At 36.1% G+C, this 27,427-nt stretch overlaps 1 protein-coding gene across 2 annotated transcripts in view; it reads left to right on the top strand.

The window, feature by feature from the left end:
* LOC134531595 (squamous cell carcinoma antigen recognized by T-cells 3-like) overlaps positions 1–27,427 on the top strand; it is a 188,129-nt gene that overhangs the window by 75,981 nt on the left and 84,721 nt on the right. For both annotated transcript variants that reach the window (XM_063367323.1, XM_063367322.1), the window contains exons 8-9: positions 15,447–15,615; positions 18,613–18,771. In XM_063367323.1, coding sequence (XP_063223393.1) covers positions 15,447–15,615; positions 18,613–18,771 — 328 coding nt within the window. The remainder of the gene's footprint in view (positions 1–15,446; positions 15,616–18,612; positions 18,772–27,427) is intronic.

The following is a 27,427-nucleotide window of genomic DNA, read 5'->3' as shown; positions in this document are numbered from 1 at the left end:
ATTGTACATTAAGAATTACGTTCATATCAACATTGAAATGTCATTAACATTCAAAGTTGAATTATAAATAATTTTTTATATTTTAATTTTGCGTCACCTTTCCTCATTTGCCTACTAGCCATTTAGAGGAATTGCCCTCCTCCCAACCTCCATAGAGCCCTGCCCCTCTTTTTTTATTTTTGAGGGTACTACTGGTTGCTTCAACTATGTGAGCTACCTCTTAACACGTGTGAGTCTACACAGTACCACCGTCCAAACTCCTGCTCTCTCTAGACTTGTATTTTTATTTCCGGGGCCAAAAAGTCGAACTAGTATTGGGGTGATACTAAGATGTAGTTCCCACAGATCTGAGATAGTTTTCCCTCTACATGAGGAGTACTAACGGAAATTGTTATGTAGTATTGTAGAGATGGTAATTTTGGGTTGCTCGGCATGTGTTTCTTCCAAGCTTCTGGCTACTCTGACTCCATCATGTGGTGATTGTCAGATTATTTCCCACCATGGTGAGAAGAATTTGCGCCGGCCTTTTCCTCCAATTTATTATCTTTACTAATTCTTTTGCGTGTGTAACTTTTGTGGACCTTACTAAATTTGCCTTCATTGTGGGACCTTTGTGTTCACAGTGTGGGGGTTCCAATTTACTATGTTCGAGTTTTTACTTTCTAGAAATACAGTAGAATCTCGCCGATGCGAGCCCCTCTGATGCGTCCATTCCGTTTATACGACAGTTTTTTGAGAAACCGTGAAAAATTTGAGTAGAGAAAGTCAAAAATTTGAGTAAAATCAGCTGAAAAACAAGAATGTTACATTTTGTTGGGCACTGTGTGTTCACGTTTATCTTGGCGAGCGCTGTACTGCAAGCAGGCAGGCATACAAAAGATGGCTAAAAATAGATACCACCCCTCTAGACTGTCCACGCTAGCCAATACCGGTAAACTGCACGCATCACCTGATATAGCATCTACACGCGCGTCTATTGCCGTCCCGGTCCCGTGCCTTTGTCTTGCGACTGGTTAGTGTGATGTGATCTTGCCAGCTGCATCTCAGGTGTCACTGGCCACACAAAGCTGTGTTCACTGTGTTAACGACGTCGCCAGGTGTTTGGTACTCGGCTATTTTTCTATAACATCGCTGACTTCGCACATGCGCAGCTAAACAAAAAAAAATTGCGTGGAATTATGCTATACACCTCGGACTTGCATACCCCGAACAATGGGTTCCAATAAATACTCACGCTAAGTAAACTCGAATCACGGAGTAGATAATCACAGCGACAGATCGACAGGATGCACTCCTGCCCTTGCCGTCAGCGATGTTTATTTTGACAGCTCAATCAATTATCTTTTCCACGGCCCTTCACAGCGTAAAAAAAAAAAAAAAAACACGGAATGCAGATGGAAAAGTATCTATGCAGCAAAATAAATATATTTACGGCCCTGCTAAATTTTTCTAATCAATAAAATTTGAGGTATTAGTGATTTTTCAGCAGAAACTGCTGTGTGACTAATAAACAAATTGTATCATAATAACTTATAAAGTATTTATTAACAGCGAAGAACAGTCGTATAAGCCCATAAAAATATTTATTTTACCGAGAATGGACTATACAACCTGGCTTTTGGCGCACGCTGTGTGGGAGGGAAGGAGGATGCTGACAGTTATTCACGCAGAAGGTTGAAATAAGGGAGGGAATGTGTTGAAATGTTAGTTGGAAAAGGGGGGAGGGTGTTTTTACATGGTTTGTGGCTCTGGGAGGGATTAACCTTGAAGAATTAGCAGGGGATGGAGAGGTAAGTGTCGCGTCACGTCACGTATGACGTCAAGCCGCCGCTACCGCCAGCCTGGCCGGACGAGTTTCTTACGCTTTCGCAGAAGCTACCACAGAGGCTTTTCTTGCGGGCGGGTGAGATAACATGACAGCTGAGATGGCTTATAAAAAGTGTAATGTTAGCTGAATTTAGCTCAAACTGAACTACCCCAGGCTGGGCATTTAAACATTTTGTTTTATTTATTTAGTGTTGTAAATTAATACCAGATCTGTGGGTGCTTTACCGAATATTTTAAAGCCTAACAAAATATTTTTATTATTTAAACTGAACTATGTGAAATAAGCATGTTACCGTTGTATATCATTTTCTGCTTGTAACTAGCAGAAAACAAAACAGAATAACTGTAAAGATTAATTTATTATCCAGCACCCTTATTCTCTTTACAATCCAATTTAACACATCTTCCCTATTGTTTGTATGTTAATAATAAAAATAATTTATGTACTCACTTTCACCCATTTCCAGGTTTTTTTTTGCTAAAGTACTATTCAAGGGTATCTCAGAGAACATGAGAGGGAGGGTACATCTTGTAGCAGAGCATGGTTTAGTCTAACTTATTGTGGTAACGCCTTTTGGTGGATACAGCGATTTACAAAAAATATATTTTATTTATAAAAATTAGCAAAAAAAAATCTGTAAGCTGTACGCTGGTGCGATATCAATTTTACCTAAACAAAAGAATACCTCTTACCATTATAGTAATATTGGTTTAAACTATAATATTCTTTCCCCGATGCATTAGTTTCCTACCAGCCTTCTTTTATTGTAAAGGTGTGTGTACGACACAGGTTGTGTATGTCCCTATTCATCACAGGAGCGCCACCATTTTCACAGTACTGTCAACCTTTAACACCCCCCTTCTCACGCCTACCGTCTGTCAGTGCCATCACTCACAGCACCGGGCTCGCACGGTGCTGTTTCTTTTCAGTGACCACCCTCTATGTGGCAGCTGAGAGAGAGCCTGTCTTATCTCGAGGACATTAGACCCTCCTTTGTCCCGTCATGCCCCCAATGTAGGTGATGTCATGTCATACGTGCTTTCTTTCCATGATAACCTCCCCCTCCCCTTTCCCTTGTCCCTTTCTCACACCCAAGCAATGACCTCAGGCACGCATCTCGATGCTGCACATCCGTCCTTGTGATGTCGGAGTGTTTAAAAATATGTACGCTCGGGTGGCTCAAACGTAGCCGCCTGCTATGTAGTGAAGCAACTCCCTGAATATCCACCTTCATCCCTATTAAGGTCTCACCTTTATAATGTAGGAACAGAAAATGCATTAATCTTTGGTTTACTGATAAGTCTGTCAAGAGTATTTTTTTCTTAATTTGTTTTAAATAAGACCTTTTAAGGTAAATAAACACACATGATATATTCAACAAAGTATAAAGATGTCATGCACATTTATTCTCACGCAAGGTGTGGTCCAGTGTCAGCCAATATTGTGTTTCTTATCCTTGTATAATCTTAAGATCCAATATTACTAGTTTCTATTTCTAAGTGTGCTTCTGTGTCTGTGTTCAAGTTACATGTAAGTTATGACTTATATTTCAGTTCTAGTATTTTTATCGACAGTACCGCGTGTCAGTAGTTTAAGTATTTTTGTTGGGGGTCGTACGGAAGTTAATAACTTTCTTCGTATGACATGATAACTCCAGAATTTTTATTGAAAGATGAGTTTGTATATATGTTGTCTTTTCGTGGTTTACCCTCATCAGGGGTTGCCCAATCTCTGTGAAAATGACTTAGGGCTGCCTGTTAGGATGACAAAGAAACCTCTGTACAGAATTTGTGAATTAAACATTTGTTGTAGCAAATTTCAGGATATTTTGGCTTATACAAACCATATTGATACAGAAGTAAGTCAAGCAAACATTTCTCGTACCCTCTCTAGGCTCACCCATGTGAAACCTAGATTTAATAATCTTGCCTTGTTAGCCAACAACAGATCCATAATTTGAATCGAAAGTTGAGAGATAAGCTAGTCTCCCTAGAAGAGACCCGCCCTGAATGATCTCAAAGGTGTGGCATTCTTCAATGCTAGATGTATGGAACAGATACCACATCAGAAGCGTACCCGAAACCCTCCCTGCCAAAACTGCCCCCAAGTGAGCTGAAACTGGAGGAAGCACAGAAAGTGGATACTTCATGGTCAGTGCCATCACAACTCGCCCATTTATCGCCACCTCCAACCTCCCCTCAAGTGTTTCCTCACTGCCTTATAACACTTACCCCTTACCACTTACAGCTCCTGTTAGGGCTTCTAAAATTCAGGCTGCTATGAGGTGACATTCTCCCAACCACTTCCTGAGGTCAGCTCCCACCAGTTTCACCTCAGACTGGCAAACCTGTTTTTTCCCTTCACGACCACCCAGGGCCTTTTCAACCCCTACCAACAGTTCCCATCAGTCCACACTTGTTGGCAGACTACCCCTCTTCCTACTGCCACCAAGTTGCTGCCAACCCACCCCTCATGCATCTCACCCTTGTTTCAACCTACACTCCAGTTCATCCCTTCCTAACTCAGCCCATCCACAGCTTGTTATTCACCCAGCTCATATGCAACCATTAATCAGAACCCCCATGCCTCACCTCAACCCCTACCCCTAGCCCAGAATCAGCCATTAATGTCCCAACCCACCACATAGATCATGGATTTGACTATCAATTCTATGGGAAAATAGAATGACCCACCCTGTCGAAAGACTTCTCTCAGTTTTCCTAACAGATTAATTTAATTTTGTACATCATCTGCTCAAGTTCTGACAGAAAATGAACATTTTGTACTAGCAATTACTGGAAATAATTTTTCCATTTACTCAATCACCATTGAGCGAGCATACTACACCACTATTCAGAATAAGTACCATGAACATGTATTGAATTTCTCTATCCCTGCTCTCATGTTTACCAATATAAGATTAGATGGTTTAACCGGCTACAACAGAGGAATGAGGCTTTCCTCACTACATTGCTGACATCAAGGAAGCAGCACAAGTTCTTCGCTTAGATAGTCACAAACATATTAGATGGTCTTAACCCAGCCAAGCATTCCCGAGCTGTGTTTCAAACTCACCCGCAGAATTTTGCGTCATTGGACAAATTCTGCATGCATGCTACAAACATGGAATTTGCTGACTTTCAGAGAACGAGACAATCACTTTTCTCAGCTCAGCAGAGCTCCAAAACAGAAACTGCGACTAGCCCCTCCTACAAGAAACAACATTTGTCTAAGATTTACCCCTCCAGACCCAATTACACACCTGAACTAAAATCTTTCTGCAAATATCTGCAAAAAGCCAGGACATTTGATTGAACAATGCTGTAGTAAAATCAGCAGACAAAATTCATACAGACCAAAAAACGTGTAAAATGGTGGCCAGTAATAATTTTTTCTGCTCCACCTTTGTCATCAGCAACAAAGAATTTCTTGTTTCCCACTAATGTACAATTCTTGCACTCCAAAAATCACCACCAGCAACAAAACACCACAAAAAATAAGAGCCAGATTCCTATAAAAGAAATTTTTAACTGTAAACATAGAAAAAACTCAAAAAAAAACGTGGGGAAGAATAACTTGTACAAAACAGACAAGAAAACTAGCTCCCCTGAGCATCTAGGGCCCACCACTAGAACATGTGAAACATGTGTTTGAACAAAAAATATAGGAAAACAAAAATGCCATAATATTTTTGGAAAAATTCCAACTGTACTACTGTACGTTAAAACAGCAATCGGTGACTATGAGATACCAGGCTTAATTAATACAGGGTTTGTCCGTAGTTTCATTTCAGGCTATTTGTTTTGGCAATTACAGCATAGTAAATTAGGCCTGAAAACTGAGCCCACACACCTACAGTGTTGTACAGCCTCAGAGCAACTTTTAAAGGTCAACACAGCTGCAGTAGTTAAAGTCAAATTTGAGTTATTTCATGGAATTTCCCATTTTTGTGGCAAATGGGTTGGCCACTGATCTTTGGCTCAGATTTTATTGCAAGAACAGGTCTAGTGATAGATCTTCGAGCAGGAAATTTTGTATTTAAATTCAATAAAAGAATTTTAATTCCCTTTGTGGTGACAGATTCTAAAACACTGAACCCTGTCACAGCAATTTCAACAAGTGCTAAAGAGGGAAATGTTCTACTCATGGGCCATCTTCGCCAGGAGAAAAAGTGAGCTATTAAAAATTTGTGTGATCAGTTTTCAGATGTTTTAACCAAAAAATTAGGCTGCACTAACCTTAATGAATATGATATCAAATTTGGACCACACACCCATGAAATGCCAACCCATATCAATTGTTAGGCCCCAAGATGAACATAATGCATAATCATATCCAAAATCTGCTAGATAAGAATGTGATTGAACCATCCACCTCTCTTTTATTTTCCTGCATTTTCGGTCCCAAAGAACAAAAACAATTACGCCATCATTGATTTTAGAAAGCTGAATAAACAGATTGCCATCAAAATGGTACCTTTCCCAGACCTTAATTCAACCTACAACAAAATCCCACTCACTCAAAATTCCAAAAATGTCACCAGTTTTTGTGTCCTCAGGAATCTCTACTAGTACAAATTCGTGGTTTTTGGCTTTGCCACCGGAACACAGGTGCTGACTCGCTTGTTCAACCAAGTATGGAAAATGTAGATGATGTATTGGTATATTAGAAAAATTTTGATGACCATATCTCTCATCTCGCTGAAGTGTTTCAAAGACTGCATACACCAGGCCTTATGGTGAACCCAAAGAAAGTTAAATTGGCAGCCCCAAAAATATCTTTCCTTGTCGAGTTAATGTCGAGCAAGGGTGTAACCATCGATCCAGAGCATACCCAGATGATCAAGAGTTCAAGGCTTCCCAAATATGCAAAGGGTATTGCTCGTTTTATCGGCGTGGCTAATATTTGTTCTAAATATACACCAAATTTTTCGGAACATGCCGCACCATTGAATGCATTGCGCAAGAAAAATGGATCATTTAGCTGGGGACCAGAACAGGATTGATAGGGCTTTCCAGTTTATAAAACAGGCTATCGCCAGCCCATCAGTTCTGGGCATGGCAGATTTTACCAAACCTTTCATCACCTAAACAGATCATCCAGCATAGCAATTAGTGCAGTATTGTCTCAAGAATTTGACGGTTGTCGGCAAATGATAACATTCGCCTCTTGCACACAGACACACCAGGAAATGAAAGCATCATCTGTCTACAAATTAGAATGTTTGGCGGTAGTTTTTGGCATAGATAAATTCCACCAGTTTTTGGAACACAGAGAATGAAACAGATAAGCAGGCCTTGTGTGGCTTTTGGCTGATCCTAAATAATTTGGAAATATTTGGTGATGAATTGACAAAATTTAATCAATTAAATCACAAATATAGCTTATTGATGGCTCACAAAATATAGTAGCCAACACACTTTCTCAAATATTCGAAAACCCCTCCGACCAAACTCTTCCACAGGAACCAGTGTCAGGCACTTCTTACAGATTTCTTCTTAGCCTTTCAAGACCTTCAGTCTCATCAACAATGAAACCCATTTATTTAAAATTTAATCAACCAAGTCAAATATGGCTCAGCTCCAAAATTTTACGAACTCTCTAATGGCCTTCTGTAAAGGTGAACACAGCAGTCAAAAGCTTTCAAAATGTTCTCTCCCAGAACCTTCAAGATATGGTTTTCCAATACCACCATACTTAACCTCTTGGTGCACATTTGGGTATCTACAAAACAATCCAAGGAATATGCCGCCATTTTATTTGGAATGAAATGCATCCTAACATTGCCAAGCGAGTACAATGATGCAAACTCTCTGCCCTCAGCCAGCATAGAAGACCCAGTATGGTTTCTTATCTTTCGATATTGCTGACTATCCAATGCACAAAAACAAAACGTTTTACTGATTTTGTAAGTCCCTTTCATCGCTCCAAAACTGGACACACCATGGTCCTAGTATGCATTATGCCTTTTCCAAATTTAATTCCTCTTTACTACCTACTACCTCAGAATTACGGTATGAAATTTTCAAAACGTCAATAATACTATCCATAATTGTCTCAGACAATGGACCTAATATATCTCCAAAACATTTAAAAACATGATAGCACACTACATTCGAGGGCACCTGCTTAGTGTGTGTGGAACAGGCAGTTACATAGCACAACCAGAGAGATGAACCAGGAATGGGATGATTGTGACGATAATGTACTCCTGCCAAGCAATCTGAGGGGTGATAGCTCCCAGTACATGAGGGTGCCTCTTAAACCAGGAGTTGGTGCATGGTGACTATAATTTGCTCTTGCTAAGCAAGCTGGGGGTGATAGCACCCTGCAATCAAGGGCGTCTGCCTAGTGTGTGTGGTACGGGAAGTTACTCAGAATAGTCTAAGACCACCAGAAATGGGTGCATTGTGATGATTTTATGTGCCTACGAAGCAAGTCGGGAGATGATGCATTCTGCAATGAAGGCGTCTGCATAGGGTGTATGAGACGGGAAGTTGCCTTTTCCGTGCCAAGAACACAAGAGAAAATCTATAAGGATTGACTGCCTGGAAACAATTCAATTATTCGTCAATAAAATAATATAAATCTCGTTTAATTTATTACACTATTAAATTATTTGTGCCTCAAAAAATCAAACAAATGTGGCATTATAGTTTGAGTGCAGTGACAGGTTTAACTGATCTTCATGGAGACCCTGCTGTCCTGGCTGAGCGTTTGCCGGGATCGTCAACGTCAATTTAGTTCTAAGGGAAATACCAAAGAAAAGTAATAAACAGCACAATGGTAGGTAAAATAAGTTTCTCTATAAAAGTAATACATATGAGCATTGGTCTTTTTCAAAAATCATTAAGGAAATTTGTAGCTGCCTAAACCACAACAGACTAAGAAAAAGCGGGGAGGGGGTTTTTACATTAAAACCCAACGACAGTGGAAAGCTGGTGCTTTAACAAAATTATAAACGGCTTTACAAAAAATATGATTTATTCATAATAAAATGCCTCTAGAGCGAAAACATATGACATACATTACAGTAGAACCCTGTTATAATGTTCCTGCATATAATGTTTTCCTGCTTATAATGTCATATTTTTTTAAAGTCCCAATATTTCCCCCATAAGGACAATGTATTTATTTCCTGCATATAACGTTCATAAATAGTGTAATTTCCTGCTTATAATGTTTGCTTTCTAACATTCAATAAATGGGGAAAAAATGTTTTAAAACCAAATTATTCCAACACTTACGATAAAAAGTTTCCTTTATGTATGTTTATGTTTACAATCACTGTCATACAATACATGACGTTTGTTAAAATACAATTTTATGCAATATACTGAAGGTACACAATGTTCATAGTTATGTGTCAGTTGGTACCCTTAGTCAACTCTTCTCTTCCTTGCCATTCCATTGGGTATTCAGATGCACGTACATATTCCTACGATATTTAAGTTGCCAACCATTGAGCGAGGGCATAACTAAAAGTGTTTTCTATTGCTTACAAATAATTTTTTTTTTCATTTATACGTAGGAACCCCAAAATTAAACATTTTCAGGTGGCGAAGGAGTAGACGTTCTCACTCTTAATGTTGTCATCATGAATCGTGAGACAATTTTACAAAAAATGTGGCAGTGTATCTTTAAAGACAAACAAAATTTAACCAGGGAACAAGAAGAAGTTGAAAAATTGTTGGCTTGTTCCAGAAAATTCATGTATCAAGTATACTATCTTTGGTTTTAACATTAAAGTTGTTTACATAGCTTGGTGAGTCCATTGGTACAAAGCTCGAACATTGTTAAGTGCTAAATTGAGATTTCCTGCTTATAATGTTTTTTTCTTGTGCTCCCTTGAAAAACATTATAACAGGGTTCTACTGTATATGACTTAATTACAGGTTAGCAATTTATAATAATCATGCGCTCCTCGTGCGCTCCCGCGGGAATAAATACAATCATTCATACAAGTTAAAACAATGTGAGAATAAAGCGGGCATGGTGGCGAAGTGTTAGAAGTAGCAAACAAGTAATATGGGCCGCTAGGCTGAAAGCAAAAGCGAGAAAGAAATTATTTTTTTATTTATTTTAATTTTTTTATTTTATCAATTTGTTACATGCCTACCAACGGCATAAGGCCATGGGTGGTAGGCACGATAAACATAAAAAAATACATAGACAAAACAAATACATGAAACAAAATGAATAACATTGAGGACAATACTATAATAACACATACACAAGACAATACAGCAAGCAACTAACAGATAAACAAGAACAAGTTTCATAATTCTATAATAGTCCAGTCATTATAGTAAGTTCACCTCGAAATTCGAGATACCCAGCTGTAAGTCTCTAAATACTTGTATATTGACACCCTAAAAGTTGTCTCAAAACCTACATATGGTAGGGTGTACGCAACTATTAAATTTCAAGGTCAAAGGTCACAAAAATCGGTTTTTTTGCGCTTTTTTTGTAAATATCTCATTTCCTATGGGTTTTTTGCTATTTGTATTTATTATCAATATTGTAGAATACAAAATTCTCTACAAATTTTGTTCAAAAAAAATTTTTCATACGGTGAACCGTTTTTGAGATAGAGGGCGGAGAGCGCGCGGTCACAGCATTACTTCAGGTCAACCGGTGCCTCCGGTCGAAAACGCGCCATATATAGTTGATGAACTATCGATAAATCAATCGATTATAAATATTTGTCAATTTTTATTAACTATTATATTATATTTTATCATTTTTTCCTAACCTATCCACTTTTTATTCAGTATTAATTTATTTAACAACACTTACCTGCCCATGTAATTGCAGAATTGTTAAAAAAAATATAGGAATTATATTTGAATTTTAACCTAATTAATATTAATAACTTCTTACATGATGAAAAAAAAACAAATAAATTATGAATTAATCTTTTAACTAAAAAATATCATTCAAACCATTTATTTTTATTAAAAGTAAAAAAATGGAGTAAAGGGTACAAAAACTACAATTTATAATTTTAATCATCTTCTTCCTCTTCATCGTCGTCTTCCGGCTGCTGGTAAATTTCAAACTGGTCTTCATTATCGTCTTCAACGACATTTGTCTCAAGTTCTTCCATGATTTCGGGGTCAAAGGTTCCATCTTCGTTAATGTCGCTCTGATATGGTAGAGCATTGAGACAAGCTTGCCCATTACATTGGCCACAAGCTAAAGAGCATTGCAAGCCCGCTTTCCTGCATCCGCATCGCGAACCACAACCACTTTTGCAGTTGCAGAAAATTGTATTTAGCAAATCTTCTGGAGCAGGTGGTAAAATTGTCATGATAGGCTCCAGAAAATCATTTCGCATTGCCCAACCCCATACCTGGGGTTCCAAATCATAGCCAGATGAACTTAATTATTTTCTATTTAAAATGTCATTAGTGTAAATGGGAATATAATTATATTATGATTTAAGTTTTTCCCTTAATTATTTTTTAATTTTAGGAAACGGTTATTCTGTATTATTGAATAGATATAGATTTAATGCATGAAGAAAATGATAAAATATAATATAATAGTTAATAAAAATTGACAAATATTAATAATCGATTGATTTATCGATAGTTCATCAACTATATATGGCGCGTTTTCGACCGGAGGCACCGGTTGACCTGAAGTAATGCTGTGACCGCGCGCTCTCTGCCCTCTATCTCGAAAACGGTTCACCGTATGAAAAATGTTTTTGAACAAAATTTGTAGAGAATTTTGTATTCTACAATATTGATACAAATACAAATAGCAAAAAACCCATAGGAAATGAGATATTTACAAAAAAAGCGCAAAAAACCGATTTTTGTGACCTTTGACCTTGAAATTTAATAGTTGCGTACACCCTGCCATATGTAGGTTTTAGACAACTTTTAGGGTGTCAATATACAAGTATTTACAGACTTACAGCTGGGTATCTTGAATTCCGAGATTCTTACCTAATTTAAGCTTAAATGACGACTATAACAACAGTAATGATAATCCAGAACCTGATTATAAAAAAAAATTAAATATGGTAGCATCATTAACCTTAAACATATTCAAATTAAATTAAGATAAGAAAATTTTTTTTATATTTAAATTATTTTTTGATAGAGAGACATAGCAACCATGTTTATTAAAATTTGATATAATTCTGTATAATATATCATTTGATTTGCCTAAGGAGCATAATAAAGGTGTCTGTCGACTGTTATAGGTGGGTACTTTAATCCCAGTATTATCTAGAATATAATTGCATTTTGTTTTATTAGTATAACAGTTATAGATAAAAAGGGCATCTAATAGCTCTCTTCTTAGAGCTAAAGATCTGAGAGAGGATAGACTATTATAATTGTTGGTAATGTTGGTCTTTTGATTAATGATATTGATTAATTTATTTTGTAATTTATCTAGTTTGTCACTATCTGTTTTTGTGATGTTGTTCCAGACCACGGAGGCAAACTCAATCGTGGATCTTACTAAAGCTAAATATAAACTAACAATAGAATCTAAATTAGTGGCATTGAAAGTAATATATTTAATCAACGCTAACAATCTATTACATTGCGATCTAAGAGATTCAATATGGTAATGAAAGTACAATTTATTATCAAGTAAGACACCTAAATCTCTAACACAAACTACTTCAAGATAACATGATTACCAAGTTGATAATCAGAAGCAATGATATGATGTTTTCTGGAGAAAGTTATAGATGTAGTTTTCTCATAATTCAGGTCATCAAGATTTCTTTTACACCAATCAAAAACTGATGAGATGTCATTTTGAAGAAGTTTACAGTCTAGATGAAGAGAAATTTTTCTGTAAATCTTAAGATCATCAGCAAAAAGTAGGCAATTAGAGAATTGTAATACTTTGGTAATGTCATCTATAAAAATGTTAAAGAGAAGAGGGGATAATGTTCCACCCTGGGGTACACCAGAACTAACTATATGTAGATCAGATTTAATATTATTAATTGAAACATAAAAGATTCTATCTAATAAATAGCTATTGAACCACTTTAGATATTTATTCCTATATTTGATAATTTTGTTAGTAAAATACAGTGGTTAACCGTGTCAAAAGCCTTGGCTAAGTCAAAGTAACATGCGTCAACTTGACCCCGGGTTATTACTTCTAAATAAATTGGGTTAACAAAACTAATTAAATTAGTAGTAGTAGATTTCCCCTTTCTAAACCCATGTTGACAGTCGGAGAGTCTATTTTTAAGATTGAATTCAAGATCCTTACATATAATTTTGTCAAATACTTTAGCAAATCCATTTAAAAGTGATATCGGTCTGTAGTTTGCAACATTAAGTTTACTCTTTTTCTTATGTACAGGTATTACCTTTGCAATTTTCCATTTTTTGGGGTAAATTCCGCTATTTATACTAGTATTGAAAATAAAGTTAAGTATAGGGGCCAGAATAACAGCACATCCTTTTATAATAAAATTTGGAATACCATCAGGCCCAGTTGACATAGTGGATTTCAATGATTTTATTCCCCAAAGTACAAGGCTCTTAGATATGGTAGTCATAGGAATAGAGCACTTACTGTTTTCAGAAATTGAGTAATTTAAATTATTTGTAGGAGTTACATAAATACTAGAAAAATGATGTGCAAAACTGTTAGCAATAAGTACTGGGTCATTGGTAACGTTATCATTGATTTTAAGAGATAATTTCTGTCTGTATCCTTCTTTCATAATTTTTACATAGCGCCAAAACATTTTTGGATTTTTTTTTTAACTTTTTTGTTAAGATTTTGTAGCCAAAAATTTTTGTCCCGAGAAATGAGACTTTTGGCCTCTCTACGATATTGAGAAAATAAATCATAATAATAGGGGTTCATATTTCTTTTATATAACTTATGGAAATGTTTTTTGGATTTTAAATTTTCTATAAGTTGTTTGGAATACCAATGCGGGTAACTGGATTTTTTATTTATTTTATTCAGGATGTAGTTCTTGATGTAGTTAATCAAAGTATTAGTGAGAAAATCAGCCATTAGATTAACATCATCAGATTTGTACAGTGTAGACCAGTCATGTTCTTTAATTGCCATAAATAGACTTAAATAATCACCTTTTTTGTAGTCCAGATAAGAATACGTAGTATTAACATCCCTTGTTAATATATCCATTTTGATATTAATTGTGATAGCAGTATGATAAATATCTTCCGTAACAAGAGGATTTAATGATTTGCTGACCAAACAATTTTGTAAATTAGAGAAACAAAGATCTAAAAGATGGATGGGCTGCTGAGTTTAATTGAATTGAGACAAGCCTAAACCTGTTGTGAAATTGCATATAGCCATAGCTTTGGCTGATAAGCCTCTATAATTTATACTATCAGACTGAGAATTTAGCCAATGTATACCAGGCACATTGAAATCACCCAGTATAATAACGTTATCTAAACAATTTGCAAATTTTTCTTCAAGATCTTCAAAGTAGGACTGGTAGGTTGCCGTAGAAGTATCAGGAGGAATATAAATATTGCAAAGTATTAAGAAGTTGGTATGTGATGTTTTGACCTTAACCCAAATAGATTCAATTTCATGATGCTTAGTTATCTTAATCGAGAAAGCAGAATTGAATTTTTGCTTGTTGATAGCAATTAAAACCCCACCACCTCTATTTTTGTATGTTAATTTTGAAGTGTCCAATGCCATCGTGGCATGCCCATATACAACCGCAGAAATATTACGCAAAGCTACAGGCAGTACTCGGCGTGAGCAAAAGAAACTCAAATCCAAAAAAATGACCTGAAGGGTCCAACATTGATAGCAAATACGAAACATTACAGTACATGGCAGAAATACAAAATTGAAGGCGCGGCCACAACACGCAGGCAAGAATAATACTTAATTCTTAAATACAGACGCTAAGTTTCACAGCCGAGTACATACCAGAACGCAGTGCCACCCCCGCAGTGACAGCCTTCGAGTCAGACGACCGAGAGATTGCGACGAATAAGCTAGGAGCCGGAGTATATATAGGCCCGGTAAAACACTCGTCAGAGAGCGCTGGTGAGGCGGCGGGGAAGGGAGGAAGAGAGGGGGTAGGAAGGGGAAGTAGAATAGGGAGGGGAAAGGAGGAGAGGGGAAGGGAAAGGAGGGGAAGGAATGGTGTACAGTGCTGAACTGCTTCAAATTTATCCGTAAGATGTGGACTCCAACTATTAAGTAAATACAGTACTGAGACAACAGACAGTAACAATAAACTCGGAGCAAATTAAAAAAGTTGATTTTGCGAAGGTTATCTGCCAAATCTATTTGAAAATATCTGAGCACGAGCGGCTCATTTTTTTTGCTGGATTTTAGGCTGTGTCAGACTATAGAATACCAAATCAAATATATTTCACTGAATTATTTCTGTTATATAAATATATTGTCACTGACCTTGACCTCTGCTTCTGATTCTTATTGCTTGATTTTGTAAGCGTTCATTTTTCTTTTATAACTTTGGCAAGATAACCACTATCTCACTACCTTTATTACTTTTCTATCAAAAACCACCTTTAGTTTTGTCTTTAGTTTTCTTTCTTCTCCTTTATTTAAAGTGGTACAAACTTTACATTGCAGTTTTCATTGTTTGGTGCAGGTTTTGGTTTGAATGGAGACAAAGACTGTGTACTTCTGCAGTACTGGGCCCGCCTTGAAGCAATCTACAACTGTAAGATGGAAACTGTAAGGTCACTGTGGAATGATATCATGACTCAAGGTCATGCAAGAAGTGCCAGTATGTGGCTAGAATATGCTTCCTTAGAAAGGTGAGTTAAAAATATTCTTCCGTTATATTTTGTGGAAAAAATGAAGGTATTAAGAGATAGAATGAAAAAAAAATAAAATTATCATTTTTGCTTTATAATTGATGAGTCATTTCATAGTAGGGTGAAGGAAACCCTTTACCTTGCAGCTGTTCTGTATTGAAGGTGTTGGCTGGCTCACTAAAATATTTGATTTTGATATGCATATATTTTAAATAAAATAAAATATATTTGGAACCCCTAAAAAAGTGATAATATAAAATTTTTATTATATTTAAATAATATAAAATAATTTGCCCTATAGGTAACTTATTAAGAAATAAATCTATGTAAAAAAATTATTCAGTGTTACTATTAACATTAAAAATCAAATTAAAATACCCTGTGAACTAAAGTGGTATTTAAAATGAACACTAATTTTTTCCCAATTTCTAACTTACACATACTCCATTCTGAAACACTTTTATTTTGCCTTCTAATTGTACAGAATTGCTTATTTAATAGTGAATACTTTGACAACACTGGTATTTCATGACTTGTGTGAAAGTAAATCTTCACCATCACAAAATATATGGAAGCACGGTGTTCTAGTAAAATTACTAATGGTTCTAATACAATCTCTAAACTAATATTTTGTTACACTTATTATTTTCATAATGTTTAAAATTAGTTTCAGTTGAAGTTTTTAACACTAAAAAATACATTTGTTTACATTACTGCAGAAGCAACTTCAAGAGACCTCGGCTAGATAGGCCAGCATTTTGAAGGCCATCATATTTTATTCTGATTACTCAAATGTTGTGCCTGACTTATTATATTTAATTTAAAGGGAAAAAAACTCCAAGGTGATATTTTTTTCTGCTGTTGTTTTGTCTCTATCTTTTCTTATGCCAGTTTTATTGTAGATTGCAAAGAGAAAGATGTATCACAGATAGAAGAACTGGCTCCTCCAGTAAATTATGTTCCTGTGTAAAAATATATATGTATGAATAAAGATTTTATACCGTGTAGCTTCCTATAAGATAAATAACTACATAGATCTATAGATGTACAAGACAACTGACACAGGCGGAAGCCTCAAGAGCACAATAAAATTTTTAGGTAGAATGCCCACAACATATTGGTAAGAGCAAGATGGATCATGGGAACTTAATTACTATAACAAGGCAGAGAAAATGACTTGAATCTTCATTTAATCTAGAATTATTATAATTATTTTGGTTATAGCAACATGGTTTCCTCTGGGTCATCATACATACAAGGAACATAAAATTATGAAGATTGTAAGCAATTTGGTTATAACATGCACATAGATAACAATTTTATATCAATAAGCAATAGTATGTATATATGATCAGACTGGTAAACTGACAAAAGGGAATACTCGGCCGGACGTTATAAAATGAAGTATGGTTGACCAATGGACTGTGGCATTACTAAACACTACGTAATAAAATAGAGAGTGAAAAGTAGGGATTAATGCCTTCATGCCAAGATTACACCCTCACAGACAAGACTGTTGGCTGCTTCACCGACGTGGAGGTGAACAAGATATCGGGAGTATCCCGGATGATGTCACAGAGACTGTAAAGATGACTCCTCCTCACAGAAAGCTTACAAGCATAGTTACAGGTGGCTGCTGGGTTCTTGAAATGGAGGGGGCAAATGGGGCAGAACTTTATGCTCTCTGTTTGGGTTGAGCCGAGCTGTAGTTGGTGATAGTGTGCCGCACCATGGCTCCCAAGTGTCCAGTCTGAAGGAAAAGGTTTTGGATGGTGTTGCAGAACATAGTAGCAAAGTCTGCTGACAGACGTCATGCACATGGGCGTCACTTGCCCGGGGAGGATGAATTGGTAGGGAGTCGGTCATTGCCCAACCCTGGAAGCACAGCGAAACTCACTGTCGGTAATAGGAGACAAATGCTCGTGAAGTCCAAACACCGGCCGACACGGTTCTCCCGACGTGTCCAGATCCAGGAGTGCCCACATCTGAGCCTAGCGCCTAAAAATAACCGCTTACATTCATTGTCACAAAAGAAAACAGTATTGTTGCGTTGTTCAAAAATATTTCTTTCACCCAAAACAGTTTCCACACATGATCATGTAAGGCCTTGCATTTTAACTGTGCTTCTGTGTTTTTTTTAATTTAATAAGAATGACATTTTATAAAAAAGGTCTAGAGTAATAGGGATACAGGGTCTGCTCTCACAGTATCTTATATGAGTCGTAGCACCGTGTGCTGTGGGTAATTTGGCATTGAAGACCCATACCTTAGTGTTCTTTGGTGGTTTCGATGTCCAACAAGCCTAACATGAGCGTACAAAGGCATGTGTGTCCTTCCTCCCCAGGCACCCAAACCAGGCTGAAATCCTCTTAAAGATCTTTTTGATACATAAGTGACCACCCACATCAGGTGTCATAGGACGTACTGTGGCAGGTACCACCACCTTGCACATTTTAGTACTCTTCCCAATGAAGGAAATAGTCCCATCTACCTTTGTGTAAATTGTTGCTACATTCTTTTTAATATTTTTCAAAATTTCTTTACACCCAGGGTCTTCTCGTTGACTATGACATAGGTTCACGTGCGGTTCCGGGAAAACTTTGCAAGTGATAAAGTGATATTGAGTACAAATTGCTGTTGTTGTTAATGTTTGGGCACAAGTTTGTTGGTCAGCTCAAGGTTGTACATACCATTGGATATTGATGCTAAATGTTTTTAGAATTGTTTTGCTTTTTATTGTTTGAAAATTTGCTGTGAAAATATGTTTCCAAGAAGAATCCAGATTACTACCATTAACACATTGATAATATTCAAAAACATACCATGCATTATTTTTTTATACTACTGGAAAAATTGTGTAATTTAAAATTTTTAAAGTTCGTATAATGATATATTGTTTTTCAAATAACTAGCCAGTTGGGGATGTATCTTTACTGACAAATTGCTGTATTCTTATATGTATGGGTTACATCTGTAAATATTTGGTGGATGTTACAGGAGGTATGGTGACAGCAAGCACTTGCGTCGAATTTTCACGCGAGCAGTAAAAGCAGTTGAAGATTTCCCAGAAAGTATTGCACAAGCATGGGCCAACTTTGAAAGGGATGAAGGGACTTTATTAAGTTATGAATTTGCTGTAAACACCTACAAGGCCAGGTAAGATGAAAAACATTTTTGGTGAAAATTGCATTGGATAATGAAAATAAGGCACACTAGGTACTTTTATAATGCCGCAAAAGTTATAATTTCTGTTTTTTTTAGAAATATTCTAATTTATTTTTATTTTTAAGGTTTTTTTTTAATATAGTAAGTGGCACATGTGGTAATCATTTATTAATATCTATATAGAAGTCATAAAAATAGTTACTATTAATTGTATTACATGAAATTCATTAGCTGGAATTTCTGGTAGTTAAGTAAATTGCTGATTGTATCTCCTTACAGCTGAGAATGGGAAGAAAGTGTGTTCAATTTTTAATATTGTTTTATTTGCTTGAAATATGCCTGGTTTAAGGCAGTACATTACAACAAAAATCAACAATTTACTTTTGGAATCAAATAAGTATTTCACTTAAGTATTTTTCCATGTTTAATTTACAGTTCTATGTCCGAACAATATGGCCTTCCCAGCTCTTCCACAACTACATTCTTCATGGCATGGTATCCTTCTAAAAATGTCTGCAGTTCCATTTTCTTGATGAAAGGAATGTTGTGCATATAACTTTGCAACATTTCATTGGAAGGAGTTTGCTGAGTTATTTTTCTAGGATTCAGTAATGAACTCATGCTTGAAAAAAATTTTCCTGCTGGATCATTTTTCTTTAAATCCTGTAACTTTGTATGTGCCTTCACAGCTGCTGCTTTCAGAAGGGATACTTGTTCCGCCTTAAGCTTAAGTGAAAGACTCTTCAATAAACGGACAATACATTCACCAAACTGCTCAACTTGCCCTACACTTAACAGCTGCATTTTGCTCACCAAATCATCAAGTTTACAGGTTAATATGTGTGATGTTGTGTAAGAAGAACCTTCCAGGAATGTGATTAGTTCAGACAGTTGTCTGCAGTGGACTGAAACAAATTCAGCTCAAATGCCACTAACTTTGTGTTTTGGCTACTAGCAAGTTCTAATTTTTTGAAAAGGATGTTGAAAACAAATGCCCCTCCTTTAGCCGTAGTTTCATCACATAGCACACATATTTCGACCCCTTCAAATTCATCTTTTAACTGTGCTTCCACTTTCTCCCCCAATTTTGGAACATATGTTCTCCTAAGGGAACTGGCTGTAGGAAGATCTCCCCCACCCTCTACATTTTTATTAATCCAACCACGTAATTGGGTGTTGTCTAATTTCTGGAGTGGTATGTTGGCAGATATAAAAGCCTCGGTTGTATCCAAAATAAATGTCTCTCTGTCCTCTCGTACTTTTTCCCCGACTTTTGCGACTTCTTCTAGTGTTGCAAGATGTTTGCTGCCACTGCTTGTGCCCTCGGCACCTAACCTCACTTTCATATGATGCTTACTAGCAACATGTTTGACAACAGTGTCCCTTCTCTCGTAATCAACTCGGCAATTGCACCATTTGCAGAACAAAATGTTGTTGGAAACGTACAGCCCTTCCGATTTAAATTCCGTTGCCCGCGATAAGCAAAATGCTTTAAATTTTGGCATCGCTATATTGGGCCTAGCAGTAAATAAGTCGAAACCTACAAGGATTCTTGTTTTACTTAAACTGCCTGCCTGTGTAAACTTTTGCAAAAGTATAGAATATTAATGAACACGTCAAAGTAACTAGGTATCCCGAAAGATAACACACATCACGCGTTGTTTTGCTAACGAAAAATTGGTACTTTGGTACGTGTACTATCGCTGTGCTCGCTGCTAGCGCATTCAATTGTCTTCTGTTGCAATCTGGCGTCAACGAAAACAAACGAATATCAAGTTGAGAATTCGGGATGGCGTAATAAATGTTTACAAAAACATTATATAACATTTTTTCGGTACCAGGTTTCGAAAAGAACTAATTAGCAGCGGAGTAAAGCAATAAAAAATGTAATCAACGGAAAAATTATGTTGTATTCTATTGTTAAGCGAAGGGGAAGGAGTAAGGACTGCTGTGTGTAAATATGGAGGCTGCCAGCTGAATAAGTACTGCAATGGGTAATTTTCTGAATTGATAGGCGTAATGTTTTTGGCAAATGGAAGACGCTAAAAGACAGCTAAGGTGTTTTAAAATAAGTGGTATTTCCAACCTAATGTGCGAACATCGTATTTTGTGACATCGTGCACATAATCTTTTAATCTTTTATAAAGTCGCAAATAATTCAAATTTTAACATTTTTTTTCCAGAGATTTTCAGAATTTTCACGTTTTATATTTATAAAAGTATTTTTTTGCGTTTTTTCGCAAAAATCCGCAGAAAAATCGTTACACCATTTTTTCCCATCTCTAGCAATAAGAGTGTGATCAGAAATAATATGTGATAAAGGCCGCTGGACCAGGACGGGTCTGAAGGCATCGCCAACGTGCTTACTTGGGTTTGAGGCTATTCCTTTTGTAAAGTCTCCTTACTAGCCTTTGTGTTATGGTACTGCCAGAAAGAAATGTAACAAAATAATAGTATAAGTTTTTAATTTCCCTAAATTAGTAAATGCAAACCTGTAATAGAGAAGCAAAAGAAACTATGGTATATGAGCAGGATTAAACTTGAAATAATAAGCTAGATCTGATGTTGAAGTGATAAAATGAATATGGAATATATTTACTCTGATCATGATCAGCAAAATTACCAGTAGCTAAATGAAAATTAATCAATGAAATATGCTTCATAAATGTTTAATACTTGAATGACATAACTTCCACACCAATGCGACTCAACCCAGTTTGCCATACTGAGATTACCAGGAATCTCTGGTGGGTATTGGAAATTTGAGCCCAACTCTGTAATATTACTTGTTATTAATTAATGATGGGGTTTCAAACATGCTGATATCAAAATTAAGTTAAATTTGCTCTAGTTACTCAGTGTAGAGTCTGAGTATCTGACTTGCAAGACCACTGGAAAATCACAACAGGCCAAGTATTAATGTTAAATATTTAAACAAATTCTGCAAATAGTCACATTGATTTTGATGATAGTAATCTTGGCATAAATGTGGCAATAAATCGTCGCCTGAGAATTGGAGTGTTCTATGTCCATTGAAGTAGGAACTGAGATATAAGCATTTGAAAGTTCAAATAACTATGAATAGCATGACATAGAGCATAATAATATTGGTCTTAAATTAAGAACAAACATTTTTATGTGCATAGACGTGTGTGGATATAGTACAAATGAATACTAATATTAATTTCGTGTCCATAGCATAAAAAACCTAAAAAGTGGACATAGAACACTCCAATACTCAGGCGTCAAAATGCATTACTGAGCTGTTACCAAGAAATGATGTAAGTTGAAGAAGGAAAGACATATGACTGATTTCATCACCTCAGTGACGACAAAGTCGTTTTGGCGAATACGGCCACAACGTGGAAGCTAAAAATCATGCAGGGGACTCCCTATTTCTGCTACAATATAAGCAAAAATCCAGATTTAGCAGAACTTTAAATGGGAGATCTCTCTTAGTTAAAATCTCAGATGCCCAATTATTCTGCCGCTGAGTGTCTCCTGATGATCGCATGCACACAGCAGTACGGTCATTGTGAAGGCTGATACACAAATTAACTCTCTGAACTCTCTTATTCATTTCCATTGCTAATCCAGCAATCAAACAAATAAAATTCTAGCTAAGTATCCTTGTAAAGAAAATATAATATACAGATGAAGGCTAAACCTTGCTAACCCAAACTGATGCAAAACTGATGATAGATCTCACAAATGAAAAATATTTGATTCTTGTTAACTTAAGCAAAAAATCTTCTTGAATTAATCCTCATGAATTAAAAATTATTAAAATTCAATAATAATCAACATAACTGGAGCCATAACCAACTTAAAACAATCTAAATTACCTACGGTATTAAATACATGTATGCAACATAAAATGATTAAATACAGCTCTCTAAAACTGTAAACAATTAAAAGTAATATTTAAATTAGATGCCCTTCAAGGTTTGTTAGTCATAACTGAAGTCATTTGATGAGATCCAAGCCATATCACATTAGGCTATACTTAATTTGACAACTATCCAGTTTCATACTTAATCATTAACTTAATTCCTTAACTTAATATTTGATTACCATTGTTTCCTTTGTCTGTATTCATTACTTTTCAAAGGAAATACACCTTAAACTAATGGAATACTGAAACCCCGGAGCACTTTCCAAAGTAGTTGGAGTTAACAAAGAAAATATTAAACCTAAAGCAAAGACCATTCTTAAATGACCATGAAGAAATTTTAATCCTTTAACAAAGATATTTTTAAAAAAATATTGATTTTATAATTTTAACAAATATTAAGTACTAAAATTTTTTTTAAATATTGATTACAACTCCCCTCTTTTCTTTTCCCCCCCACCCCATGTGTAGCTTTGTTTTGTTGTAACCAGCAAGTGCTACAAGTGATGGTGCATGGGCCATTTTTGAACTACTGGCTAACCCCAGAAGAGGGGCGGCAGAGTGTAGTAGCTTCAGTGCTATGTTCCCTTTAAATTGTTTGGGAATATAATTAACTTTCTTTCTCAATCCCAGTGGACTTTCCTGTAATTATTGTGTGTTTATTGTGCCAGGTGTACTATGTCATTTCTAGAGTGCATCCTCGGAATGAGGATATTATATACCACTAAAATTATATTATTAATATTTTAAGGTGTTTGGGTGCTTTAACTAACAGAGTTAGTTTTTGCTAACATAAATATGTCTTATTTTAGTTACGTATGTGGCACCATTACAATATGATTCAACGATCATCGGATTAGTTGCCATGGTGCCATATGCCAGTTGACGTAGTGTACATGTTCCGGCCCGTTCTGACACCACCACACCACCTACCCCAAAGCAAGGGTGCACTCATTGCATCGAGGACTTAATCGTTTGCCAATCCCTGATTATTAACTCTGTGTCTTTACATTTTATAGCTTGTCTCATGTGGCAGGCTACTTAAATAATTAATTCCTTCCATGTTCTGGATCTTCGATTTTAACCCAACCTTTTTCCGTTCTGATAAGGATGACCGTACCTGAAATATACTACTTTTTGCCGGAGAGTGTTTTATCTGTTAACTTAAATGTCTTTCTAACAAGGATGTGTAAAGGCTACATGGAATCAAACACATTATATTGTGAAATGACGGTGTGTTTCTCACCATGTGGCAGCAACCTCCAGGTATCAGGTGTGTGTGTCAGCTGGCTTAAGGGCACGGTTCAGAGACTAAAAATCACTAGTCTTGTGTGTATGTGTGTGTGTGTTTTATTTTTTTTTGGGCAAAATGTGAATAAACCCTTGAAACCAACTACCCAACCACTTATCATGGTCAGTTTTGTAATGGGACAATGTAGGAAACTCAGGCCTTTTAACATGGTGAACACTGGCGACACCTGACTGTTACGATCCTAGCGGCTCAGTCTGAAGAAGCCCACAAAACTCCAGTTCCCTTGTATTACAATGTGTGATTTCAGTACAGTTTTTCTCTTGTTATTTGAAATCCAGTTGTCGTAGAGTTATGAATTAACACTCCATACATTTGTATGAAAACAGTGTATTCATAATAAAAACAAGTTTTTCGCAATGCACAAAATACTGTATATTGATTTAAAGATCATTAAAAATTATGTAACTTTAAACATGACAACAAAAGGACACACATCACACATATTTTAACAATGAAACATAATTAACTTATAACCTGAATTTTTGTAAATCATTTAATTCACAAATAGTTGCTTGAAACATGATAAAATAGTTAATTTCCTATTTGATAGTAACGTTAACTCAAACATTTGAAAATTGTTCAACTAATAAAAATTTGTATGAAAACTGAAGTAGATATCGCGTGCACAGTTGTAAAAGGGATGCCACCAAATGATGTAAATGAACTACCTCGGTCCTGGCCGCGAATGGAGAATGGCATTATCTGGTTGGTGGTGGCTGTGGCGGCTACTTCTAAAAGTCGCTCCGTGGACTTCCTGTGCTTCCTCGGCTATTTCACTCGCACATAACGTCATTGCGCTGATTACACCTTCTTTACTGATGAATGTGGTCTTGAAAATTACCGGCTGCAGACTCACTATGCAGATTAATAATGTGGCCAAGCCTTGCACAAGGCACATCGCTCACAGAGGCATGCCTTACTTCCCGGCTCCCTTCTGGGTAACAATTCCCCAAGAATAATACTCAAACTAAAGCTATCTGCTTACAGCTGCTCCATTGCTTGGGGCAACACCACAAACATAGCAACGTTGTTTGTAAAAATTACATTAAATCAAAATCAATTTAAGCAAAACAAAAATTAGCCTAAAAACAATATTTATAATGAGAAAGAAACTTTCAAAAATAAAATAAGCATAATAATATACATGCCTTTCCTGATGGTAACTTGTAAACTAATTTTTGAAAATAGTATTAATGAGTTTAGACGCTTGTTACATTACGGATATTCTGTGAACTAAATAAAATATTTCCTGTATTGTTGCAGCTGTAAGAGCTTTTGTTCTTAGACATTTAACTTTTTTTTTAAACATATTTGAGCATCTTAATGTACTGTAGTTAACTAAATGAATTGTGTTTTGTTCCATCTGGATCAGCTCTCTGGTAGCAAATAATTTATATAGTATTTGTGTTGTTTGGGAACCATGTCTTTTTCCTAAAATGTTGTACCCTTTATATTTTTTCTATTTGAAGAGCTACATTTAAGCCTGACATAACAACAAAATAACAAATGCTTTGTCCTGTAATGTTCAGTTCAGTATTTACTTGTTAGTAGTAATTACGTTTCTTGAGGAGTGATAATTTGTCATCATCTGTAACTTAACTGATTTGCATTTTCCTTTGTTCCTATTGTTCTTGCCGAAGTAACATATATCTCTTCAATAAGAGCATCTTAGTCTTTCACTTATCTCTCAGGACTGGTTCCTAAAAACCCATTCTTTATGTCTATGAATAAACCACACTTTTGAATTTTCAAAACAGGTTTTTTTTTCCCATGGTCACATATTTAGTTTAGCATCCGAACTCCATTGTTGCTGTGACTATGGTTGGCTTGTGAAGTAGCTTCTTGACTAGTTCAAAGCAAGGTGTTGAATATTTTCTCTTGCATAATGTGCTGGAATTGCTTGCATTGAGTTGAGTGAAGATGATACAATCTTCGTTCACCTGTAATTTGCATGAAAATGCTTCACATTTACTTTCAATTCTTCATCATCATCTGGATCATTTACCATAGGGCCGTAATCAGCAACTAAAGAAGCAACTTTGCAATGTTTCGAATGATCTTGGGACTCGCTGTAAACTAATCTGCGGCGCTGTGCATGGTATTTTTCACTTTCCTTTTTAATTAGAGTCTTGTGTGTGACCCGAGCTTGCTCCAGTCAACTTTTAGAAAAGACTTAAAACTCCACTGATCACCTTTTTATAATCACATAATTGCAACACTGTAATGCTGCAGGAAAGACCCCCTCTGGTTGAAATTTATTAGTTACCGTAAATTCATGTTTTCTTAATATGGCCAAAGAATAATAATTTTGGTAACACACACAATTATCGCTTAATATTTTCTTGCCACGACATCTGCATGTTGCCCTCCTCTTCCCCTGGGTGTGCTTTAACTTGGTCCACCTCCGCATGCGAAATTATTTCCCACTTGTGGCCCTTTTGTATTCTTCTGCTGGTCAGAACTGTCCCACCCTCCCTTTTCAAATCATGACTCTTGAGGCCTTTAGGTTTCCGTTGGTGCCCTTTAGTGGCAAGGGTTAGGAACCATGGCCCCCTCCTACTTGTGTCCTGGGCAAGTTTAACTACACGTTGTTCCTGTATGAGGCAGGCAGTTGTGTTCTCGGGCCTGTCTCCACTACACTTCACCTGTGCACGAGTTGATCTAAGTGTTTTTGTGAACGGTCAATAACTTCAGGATGTAGTTCTGAAACAAATGGAAGAGTATGCCCAGACTTCGCTACTTTCGAAATATGTAGTGTAGTACATCTTTGTTTCGTTTCCTTGGTTTCGTTTTCTCAAAAATTGACATCTCTGAAATCCTAATGGTGTGATGACTGCCGTACCCACAGTATTGGTAAGTGGAAGCTATTATTTGTAAATTTCATCCCAAAAAAAATTTTCTGTTCACTTCAGAAGTTACTTGCATTTATTTTTTTTTTTGGGGGGGGGGGGGGGGGGATCTGACTCTTCTTGGTTTATTGTGCAATTGGAATCAACTTTTCCCCATCGACTTTCGGACTCATCTGTACAACTTCTATCTTCAGGTTTTGACATCCACATCTTGTTTCAATGGGCTGCTCCCCCCAAATTTCTGCTCTGCGCATCTAGCTCTAGTCAATTACTGGCCTGTAGTATCACCAACCACATAAAGGAGAGACATCTTTTTATTATGATAAATTTTGTAAAATACAGACGGTTTATTAGATTTAAAAGTTAACAATATCTAAAAAAAATTTTTTTCAATTCTAACAATAATTTTTAAGAGACCCCTCTATTTAAAATAATAAATTTTTATTTAAATCCATGGTAAAAAAAAGGAAGAAAATTTTATTTAAAGTAAATATTTTAAAATTAATCCTAAAAATAATTATTTGTTTTGTTGTTAATTTTTGTAATGTTTTAATTATTGTAATGATTTTAGAAAAATAATTAAAAAACATCATC

The sequence above is a fragment of the Bacillus rossius genome, chromosome 5 (assembly GCF_032445375.1).
Source record: "Bacillus rossius redtenbacheri isolate Brsri chromosome 5, Brsri_v3, whole genome shotgun sequence".
In the NCBI taxonomy this organism is placed as follows: domain Eukaryota; kingdom Metazoa; phylum Arthropoda; class Insecta; order Phasmatodea; family Bacillidae; genus Bacillus; species Bacillus rossius.
This window is presented reverse-complemented; position numbering and strand designations above follow the sequence as displayed.